The sequence below is a fragment of the Triticum urartu genome, chromosome 2A, assembly GCF_056163025.1.
Source record: "Triticum urartu cultivar PI428250 chromosome 2A, HENAU_Tu73, whole genome shotgun sequence".
Taxonomy (NCBI): domain Eukaryota; kingdom Viridiplantae; phylum Streptophyta; class Magnoliopsida; order Poales; family Poaceae; genus Triticum; species Triticum urartu.
In genome coordinates this window covers 121,820,738-121,830,494 of record NC_141874.1, presented here as the reverse complement: position 1 = coordinate 121,830,494, position 9,757 = coordinate 121,820,738, and the positions used below count along the sequence as shown (strand labels likewise).

Sequence of the window (9,757 nt, the reverse complement as noted above, 5' to 3'; positions counted from 1 at the left end):
AGAAATCATCGCGTTTTACGATACGGAGCCGCCGCCAAGCCCTAAAACCTCTCGGGGGGCTGATCTGGAGTCCGTACGGGGCTCCGGAGAGGGGAATCTGTCGCCATTGTCATCACCAACCATCCTCCATCACCAATTTCATGATGCTCACCGCCGTGCGTGATTAATTCCATCGTAGGCTTGCTGGACGGTGATGGGTTGGATGGGATCTATCATGTAATCGAGTTAGTTTTGTTAGGGTTTGATCCCTAGTGTCCAGTATGTTCTGAGATTGATGTTGCTATGACTTTGCTATGCTTAATGCTTGTCACTAGGGCCCGAGTGCGTTCAGATCTGAACCTATTATGTTTTCATCAATATATGAGTGTTCTTGATCCTATCTTGCAAGTCTATAGTCACCTATTATGTGTTATGATCCGTTAACCCCGAAGTGACAATAATCGGGATACTTACCGGTGATGACCGTAGTTTGAGGAGTTCATGTATTCACTATGTGTTAATGCTTTGTTCCGGTACTCTATTAAAAGGAGGCCTTAATATCCCTTAGTTTCCGTAAGGACCCCTCTGCCACGGGAGGGTAGGACAAAAGATGTTATGCAAGTTCTTTTCCATAAGCGTGTATGACTATATTCGGAACGCATGCCTACATTATATCAATGAATTGGAGCTAGTTCTGTGTCACCCTAGGTTATGACTGTTACATGATGAACCGCATCCGGCATAATTCTCCATCACCGATCCATTGCCTACGAGCTTTCCATATATTGTGCTTCACTTATTTACTTTTCCGTTGCTATTGCTATCATCACTACAAAATAGCAAAAACATTGCTTTTACTACCATTACCTTTTGCTACTGTTACCACTACTATCATATTACTTTGCTACTAAACACTTTGATGAAGATATTAAGTTTCCAGATGTGGTTGAATTGACAACTCAGCTGCTAATACTTGAGAATATTCTTTGGCTCCCCTTGTGTCGAATCAATAAATTTGGGTTGAATACTCTACCCTCGAAAACTGTTGCGATCCCCTATACTTGTGGGTTATCACTCCCCGAAAGTGAATATATGGAGTCAAGATGGACGTAGGTGGAGCATCAGGGGGCCCACAAGGCAGGGGGCGCGCCTAGGAGGGGTAGGCGCGCCCCCACCCTCGTGGACAGGGTGTGGTCCCCTGACGTGGATCTTTTCGCCAGTATTTTTTATATATTCCAAAAATAATCTCCGTTGATTTTCAGGTCATTCCGAGAACTTTTATTTCTACACAAAAATAACACCATGGCAATTCTGCTGAAAACAACGTCAGTCCGAGTTAGTTCCATTCAAATCATGCAAGCTAGAGTCCAAAACCAGTGCAAAAGTGTTTGGAAAAGTAGATACGACGGAGACGTATCATCATGCAACGGTTATAACATAGGGTGACACAGAACTATCTCCAATTCATCAATATAATGTAGGCATGTATTTCGAATATAGTCATACGTGCTTATGGAAAAGAATTTGCATGACATCTTTTGTCCTACCCTCCCGTGGCAGCGGGGTCCTATTGAAAACTAAGGTATATTAAGGCCTCCTTTTAATAGAGTACCGGGCCAAAGCATTAGCACTTAGTGAATACATGAACTCCTCAAACTACGGTCATCACCGGGAGTGGTCCCGACTATTGTCACTCCAGGGTTGCCGGATCATAACACGTAGTAGGTGACTATTGACTTGCAAGATAGGATCAAGAACGCAAATATATTCATGAAAACACAATAGGTTTAGAACTGAAATCATGGCACTCGGGCCCTAGTGACAAGCATTAAGCATAGCAAAGTCATAGCAACATCAATCTTAGAACATAGTGGATACTAGGGATCAAACCCTAACAAAACTAACTCGATTACATGGTAAATACCATCCAACCCATCACGGTCCAGCAAGACTACGATGGAATTACTCATGCACGGCGACGAGCATCATGAAATTGGTGATGGAGGATGGTTGATGATGACGATGGTGACGGATTCCTATCTCCAGAGCCCCGAACGGACTCCAGATCTGCCCTCCCGAGGAAGAACAGGGCTTGGCGGCTGCTCTGTATCGTAAAACGTGATGAGTCATTCTCTCTGATTTTTTCTCCCCGAAAGTGAATATATGGAGTTGGAGTTGAGGTCGGTGAAGGTCCAGAGGGCCCACAAGGTCGGAGGGCGCGCCCCCACCCTTGTGACCAGGGTGTGGTCCCCCTTCACTTGATTCTTTCGCCAATATTTTTTATTAATTCCAAAAGTTATCTTCGTGAAGTTTCAGGTCATTCCGAGAACTTTTTATTCTGCACAAAAATAACACCATGGCAATTCTGCTGAAAACAGCGTCAGTCTAGGTTAGTTCCATTGAAATCATGCAAGTTAGAGTCCAAAACAAGGGCAAAAGAGTTTGGAAAAATAGATACGTTGGAGACGTATCATACTACTTGGCGGTTCCATCTGGAAAAGTTTGGCAACTCCGAAGTATGAAAGTTGGATAGATATGGTGGTGGAACTTTGAAGGATTTTGAGGGCTTTGGAGTTTAATCTTTATAAGCACATGGATAAAGAAACTAATCACATCATCCTCATCCCATTTTGATAGTATCAACATGTATGGACTCATTGTGATCTTATATCACTCAAATGAAAATGGAGAATCCTTTTGCTTGATCATTGTGATCTTATATCACTAAAATGAAAATGGAGAATCCTTTGGCTTGACAACGTTTGTCTTCATGTAATTTTGTGGGCGTAACCTTCCATTCATTTGTGGCACCCATAAGGATCTTTCCTAAAATAAACTTGCAGTATGCATTATTTCCTTGAGATATACTGACATTAATTGCCAACATCCACCAAAGGGATTAGATGCACTTTCAACCTGTAAAGACAAGACCAAATACGAATGAAGACTAGATTCAAATAGTTCCACCGAAGACCAACACCGACTGAATCTTGCGAGATTTGACGGAGACACATCTCCACATGCCCTCTGATGATATAATTTTTTATGACATGCATTAACATTTAGAAGGCACTAAAGGATTTTTTTTTAAATCCTAGAAACTTGTACTACCTTTTATGTATAGGTGTGGAATATGTATATATGCATTCCCTATACTCATGCATGGTGACCAACTCACATACTACTACTACCTCCATCCTGGTGTATTGGTCATCTTCGTATTTTGTGCCAAAATTTAACCATAGATTTAACTGACAAAATGTTAATGCATGTCATAAAAAATTATATCGTTGGATTCATATTTGAACATAGTTTCCAATGATACTATTTTTTGTGACACTCCCTCCGTCCATATATATAGGGCCTAATGTGTTCTTAGACATTCTTTGACTATTGATAAGATTAGTAATATATGAGATGTATAATGTGAAAATTATATCACTGGAAGCTCCTTCCACGCATGGATTTGACGGTATGCTTTGTGTAATTTGCATGTCATATATTATTGCTCTAGCATATGGTCAAAGTTAGCCACGAAAAATGCATTAGGCCCTATATATATGGATGGGGGAGTATGCATTAACATTTTGTTAATTAAATTCATGTGCAAAATTTGGCACAAAATACTAAGGGGACCAATAATATGTCATTGAGGCAGGGTGGTGAGGAGCAATTATCTTTTGCAGATTAATGTATCATTAATATTTCATTGAGGCAGGGTGGTGAGGACTTTCGTTGGTGACTATGTCCAGGCATTACTGGTCCACTTATTGCGGAGGCTCCCGCTCTTCGAAAGGTGTGGTTTTTTGCTAAGCTACAAGGCTTTGCGCGAGTGGAGATGGAAATTGACCAATTCGATCAAAATTGGACAGGGAGGTTTGTATCGTGAGAGGTCAATTCGACCGAAAATGGAGCTACGGAGGTTTATATTGCGGTAGGGCTGCGCCTGTGAGAGCAACTTCGCTCTTGTATTGGACTCATCTTAGCATAGATGATTCGGTGCACATCCAAATTGCCAAATTGGTACCTAGCGAATCCCAAATCTAATTCGGGCCACCAGAATCACTGGCAATACTATGCCTAGGTGCCACTCCTTCTTGCCTCAATGAGAAAAATTGTATACTGTTTTGCCTTGGGGGCTCCCACTTGGGCGATCTGGTTATCACGTAATCGTGTGCCCTTTGAGAAAAAGTTGATTAAAACTCCGTTTGAGACTGTGTTTACAGCTTGTTCTCTTGTTCTATATTGGGCAGGTCTGCAAAAAGGAGACGATGTGAAGAAACTTCGTGCCGGAGCAGAGATGATCTGCGTCGAAACAATGGCGTTGGTGAGGATCTGTGATGCGTCTTCGAAGATTGGAGGACAGTAAGAAGATGTGTTACCGTGCCGTGGCGTAGCGCGTAGAGTTTCTTTTGGTCACCCTAGTCTATCCTTCGTGGTGGCCTGCCTTGCCTTGACTTGTTTTGGGCTCTTGAAACTTTGGCTGATTTCAGTTTGTAATAGGGATAGTTTATTTTGGTGGCGCTAGGTTTTCACCCCATAGCATTCGTTTCAATGACGAGCGAATGCGGTGGGTTTTCTAGTAGTGCGTTGAACTTGCTTTCCCTTCTTTTCCCATTTCCTGAATTCTTTGTAATACTGCTGTTTTTCCGTTCTATGCAATGGAAAAGGGTTAGCCTGGTTCCAAAAAAAAAATCAGACCACCAATATAGACATCGATCCAAAGATCATAAAAAAACACAACATAAAAATCAAATAGAAGTAGTAGTACTTCCCAGTTAAAAAGGAACGGAATAAGCACAAGATGCACGCAAACATATCGATTCACGGGGACGAGACTTACCCGCTATTCCGTCGTGTGCCCATTCGTGCTCCCGTCTACGTGGCTTGATTTGATTGAAACAAAATAAGGCTCGACCCCACCTTTTTAAAATAGGGGGGAGATGATTAAATTAGAAAGAAAAGAGAAAAAAAACAACCGTAGAATGAAGTGGAGACACGGATGGAAGTATGGAAAGAGAGAGGCGAAATCGCGGCAGCACCGGCGCTAATAAATCGCGCAACAGCCACCAGATCACCCTAGAACATTCCCGTAATCCCATCATTGACCGGAGGGGCAGCACTCGCAGCAGCAGAGAAGAGAAACGGCAACGGTAACGGACACGGACGCTACAGCGCGCCCGTTTCGGCCGCACGCGAACGTTCGGAAATTTCAAATACCGGGGGAGGGGAGGGCGAGGCGAGGCGTACGTACGTTACGTTACGGGCGGACCCGGCCCCGCCCGCGGTCAACCCCCTCCGGGCTCCGGCGCGGGCCCACGCGGAGATCGTCGCACAGTGCCGCCGGCCCCGCGTGTCATGGACGCGCAGGCCCGGTGGGTGGAGGGGCCGACGGGCGCGCGTGGGGTCTTTAAAAAAGGGGGTCGGGGCGGCACAGCGACTCCTCCTCACCTTCCTTCCATTCGACTCCACTCCACTCCCCCCCTCCCACCTCACCCTCGCCTCGCCTTTTTAGAGAGAGAAACACGAGCTCCCCACCCCCACCCCCACCCCCACCGAGGTAGTAGAGAGAGAAACCCAGCCCCAGACCTCCCCCCACCCTGCACCGAGTAGAGGAGGAGGAGATGGAGAGGCCGGCGCCGGTGAGGAAGTCGCACACCAACACGGCGGACCTGCTGGCCTGGCCGGAGGGGGCGCAGCCGGAGCTCGCCGACGGGGCCACGCCGCCGCCCAACCGCCGCCCGCACCAGGTGACTTCACGGAACGGAGGCGGATGCCCGCCCCCTGCTTCTCCCTTTTCGAATTGCTGGGTCAGGGGTTCGATTATCTCGTCTCCTAACTCCTTTTCCCTTCTCTGCGCGTGCAGCCGTCGGAGGCGATCCACAAGGTGGTGTTCGGCGGGCAGGTCACGGAGGAGGAGGCCGAGAGCCTCAACAAGAGGTGAGATCGGGGGCATCTGGCCAGTACTAGTTGCGTGCTGGTTTCTCCTGCGGGGGAGGGTGCTCGGACGAACGATTTCGGGCTGTGTTCCCGTTTCGTTCGCAGATTTGGGCTTCGGCGATTATTAGATCTCTCGAGTTTTACGCCGCCTCCTTCGGGAATCGTTCGTCTCTGGGGATGCTTTCCTCGATCTGCGTATCTGGTGTCTAGGGAAATACGCCTGATTTGAATTTCTGTTTGGTTGGTGAGATATGTGCGCAGAATACTGCTGCTGTTGGATAGGCTTGTAGGGTCACATGGTTTGTGTGCTCGACTGCTCATGCAACGGTGTTTGCAGTTGCACCCACTGCGTCATACAAATTTTGTTGATGTGCTGTTGGGCGAGATTTTTTTTTTTGAATTTGAATTTGAGCTGATTACTGATGTGTTTGCACCCTGATTTGTGCATAAACATCTTAATTTGCTTTGTTCTTTAGATCTTAGATAAAGAATGTTCCTGATTTACTTAATTACATGGTGCAGTTCACTGAATGAGCTGTTCATTTATTTACTTAATTTTCTCCTCAGGAAACAATGCTCGGCCCCCAAGTGGAAGGAGATGACAGGAAGCGGCATATTTGCAGCTGGAGGTGAGGCCGAGGAAGATGAATCCGCCAACGCTTCTGCAACACCCGTCCGAACGGCTTCAAAGAATTATCAGGTGCTGCTTTCTGCGAAATCTTTTTTTCTTACAGAACAGAAACATGCTGATTAATGCGCCCTTTTTCGATCTGCGATATTGCAAACTGAGTTAGCTGTTATGCATTGCTAGTAAGGACCATGGATTTTTATTTATTCGCATGCTGTGCTGAATGATTGAGAGGGTGGCACTTAGTATCCCCCTGATTTGCTTACACATTTGATATTAGCTGCTGGTTGCTAGAATCAACCTTGTTAAATGTTCTAACCTCCAGGTCAGAAGTTGTTGGGATGAATCTTGTGGAAAGGGTCTGGCTATATATAGTTAATATGTGGTCACATTGGTTGGTGACCTTTCCTTGTAAATTCTAATAGAACTGGACCTTGATTCAACTATTAAATAGGCCCTTGTTTTCCATTGCTTTGTTTGGTAGACAGTGGGATTTAGGTAGTCAGGTGAGTACTCTTGTTTTTTTCTTCCGTTCACAAGATACAGCATTGCAGCTTAGGTGTAGTGCTTCATGACATTTCTTAAAAGTAGATAGGAGGACTACATAATTAACTAGAGAAATACTCTTAAGTTAAAAAGTACACTATAGAAATACTGTTACTGCACTCAGTTTTTTCACCGGTACTCTAAAAAACTGTAAATTCGGCGCCTCTGGTGTCATGAATTACTTGCATATGCATACTGTAGTAAGGACTAATCGGTAGTGTGGTTTGTACGGTTACAAAACTAAGTACATTTCGCTCCATATAGACTTCCTGACAGAGCTCAGTCTGATTTTGTCAAACTACTACAGGCAATCAGTACCATAAGTCACATCTCCTTTGCTGAGGACGAGAGTGTCTCCCCCAAGAAGCCAACCTCCATAGCCGAGGTGGCAAAGCAGCGCGAGCTAAGTGGCACGCTCCTGAGCGAGGATGACAGCAAGCTGAAGAAGCAGGTATCCAATGCGAAATCAAAGGAGCTGAGCGGCCACGGCATCTTTTCTCCTCCAGAGGACCTCAGGCCACGCAACTCGGAGAACGGCTCGACCTCGCAGACGCCAGGGAAGAACGCACAGGTTCGCATTCCTCAACAAACACGTCTCCTCCTAATCTGGACACCGGACGGTTTCCCAGCTCTGAATGGAGTGCTTATATGCTTTCAATCACTTTCGGCAGGTGAGCAGCATCAAATTCGGAGAGGCCGACGACGCCGACAGCGTGGTGAAGACCGCGAAGAAGATCCCGACGAAGAAGTTCAACGACCTGACGGGCAACAACATCTTCAAGGGCGACGCCGCGGAGGCCCCCGGCACTGCGGAGAAGCAGCTGAGCGACGCCAAGCTCAAGGAGATGAGCGGCAGCAACATCTTCGCGGACGGCAAGGCGCCGGCCCGGGACTTCCTCGGCGGCATCCGCAAGCCCCCCGGCGGCGAGAGCAGCATCGCGCTGGTCTAACAGCGACGACAGCAACCCCTGATGGACAGGACAGGACAGACATAGCCTACAACATTCTTCGTTCTTCACCTTCACCCCGTCGCCGTCTCGTTCGATCTAGGAGTGATTGATTTCTAGGGAGCTTATTTTCTTTGTCGTCGTCGTTCGTTGGTGGGACTGATCTGCGATTGAACTTCTGGTTTGGTTTTTTCCCCTTTCCTTTCCCCGGCGCCGGGTGCTGCTTCCCCTTTCCCGTTCTCGCTGTTAATTAATCCTGATGGTGTGGTTAGTGGCTGCGGCAAGCAAGCAACGTTGATGGCTCGTTGGCTCGTCGTCGGGTCGCCTCTAAGTTAACAACAATTGGTGTGCATCTCGCTGCGTTTGTGGTTGGGTTGGGTTGGTTGGTCTTGGCGTACCTAAAGTGAGTGATGTTTCAGCTGCTGCGGGATCTTGGATTCTCTTTTCTTATTGCGTGCTGCGTCTCGGATGCCCTGTTCGTCCGTTCCTGCAGCAGTGCCACCTAACTTCGTCCAACTACGACTTTCTGAGCGGCGCCAGCGTCTTTTCAGATTGTACCGTGACCCCAGCTTTCTCTCGGCGGGTGTGTCTAGGGCACATCTAGATGTGCTTTAGTTATTGCACATCTAAATGAGTGAGTTAAGTATAGAGAGAAAAAGAAAAAAAAATATCTACACGAATCTTAATATAAAATCAATGACATAGCTCTCGTCGAGTCTGAATTGCGCGCGCACACACGGGGGCCCTCGCGACTGTTGCGCGCTCTTTGGATACGAACAAGTTCGCGGTGCTACTCTACAGTAGCTGGCTTTTTTCTTTTGGGGCATGTAGATGGGAGTTGCGCCTTGTGATGATGATGTGATTGATTAGCACGCAGGCACGCTTGGCATGGGATTGCGTACCGGCAAAAGCTTCGGCTGGCAATGATACCGTGACGTCAGTTGTGGGCATTACGGGTATTTCTCATCATGATGAATAACTCCCAGATCTCCAAGTACATGACGAGTCTGCGGACATGTACGCAACCGTTTTCCTTAAACGCCTGCTCAGTTTTGGCCAATTTGAATTTCAGATGCATAGCAATAGCAAGTTAAAGTGTGGTTTCACACAACGCCCGATCATATAACAAAGAAAAGGACCATGTTCATAGTTTTTACATACCCAATCACGAAAGTATCTTAATATGTCCGTCCGTGAAAAAGAATGGATTTTTTTTTGCCTTGGACCGGCTATCCGAGCCTCCACGCTCACTCTGTCGTCGACTCCTCCTTCTCAGTTACCTCCTTCTCAGTCGCCTCTTCCTCCGGCGTCTCGAAGTCGGCTTTCAAGCGCTCCAACATTCTAAGATGGACGGCTTGGACGATCATCCTTGCATTGTCATCCAACTCGTCCATCTTTAAGGTCAACATGAATCCTCCGAAGCGGCCGCCATCTCAACCTTCATCTCTTCAAGCTAGGTCTTCTTCTCTTGGAGCTTCAGCTTTTTATCTGTCACCGCATTTCAACCTTTTCCTTCTTGATGTCAGAGCGCTTGACACATGCCTCCTCCTCCTTCGCCGAGATGTTCTCGAACTTCTTTGTCATCTTGACTGTCGTCCCTTCTTGCTTCTCCTTCTCCTCACACTTCTTTCCTAGGAACTCTCTTCTAACCTTTTTAAGCGACTTTTTTGTTGGTTAGGTTGGATCATCTGCTTCTTCGCCGGTGCTATTGCCAACG

At 46.6% G+C, this 9,757-nt stretch overlaps 1 protein-coding gene across 1 annotated transcript; it reads left to right on the top strand.

The window, feature by feature from the left end:
* Positions 1-5,512: 5,512 nt before the first annotated feature.
* Positions 5,513-8,392, top strand: LOC125536173 (uncharacterized). Its single transcript, XM_048699336.2, has 5 exons — positions 5,513-5,729; positions 5,846-5,919; positions 6,487-6,619; positions 7,401-7,664; positions 7,765-8,392. The coding sequence occupies exons 1-5, from the start codon at positions 5,604-5,606 to the stop codon at positions 8,041-8,043; spliced, it is 876 nt and encodes a 291-aa protein (XP_048555293.1). The 5' UTR covers positions 5,513-5,603; the 3' UTR covers positions 8,044-8,392.
* The last annotated feature ends 1,365 nt before the right edge of the window (positions 8,393-9,757 follow it).

What these genes read in the sequence shown, in the direction of transcription:
- LOC125536173 (XM_048699336.2), top strand. Translation starts at nt 5,604, where the DNA reads ATGGAGAGGCCGGCGCCGGTGAGGAAGTCGCACACCAACACGGCGGAC. An exon ending in GCCGAGAGCCTCAACAAGAG is followed by an intron (nt 5,920 to 6,486) that starts GTGAGATCGGGG and finishes TTTTCTCCTCAG; the next exon opens with GAAACAATGCTCGGCCCCCA. An exon ending in CGCCAGGGAAGAACGCACAG is followed by an intron (nt 7,665 to 7,764) that starts GTTCGCATTCCT and finishes CACTTTCGGCAG; the next exon opens with GTGAGCAGCATCAAATTCGG.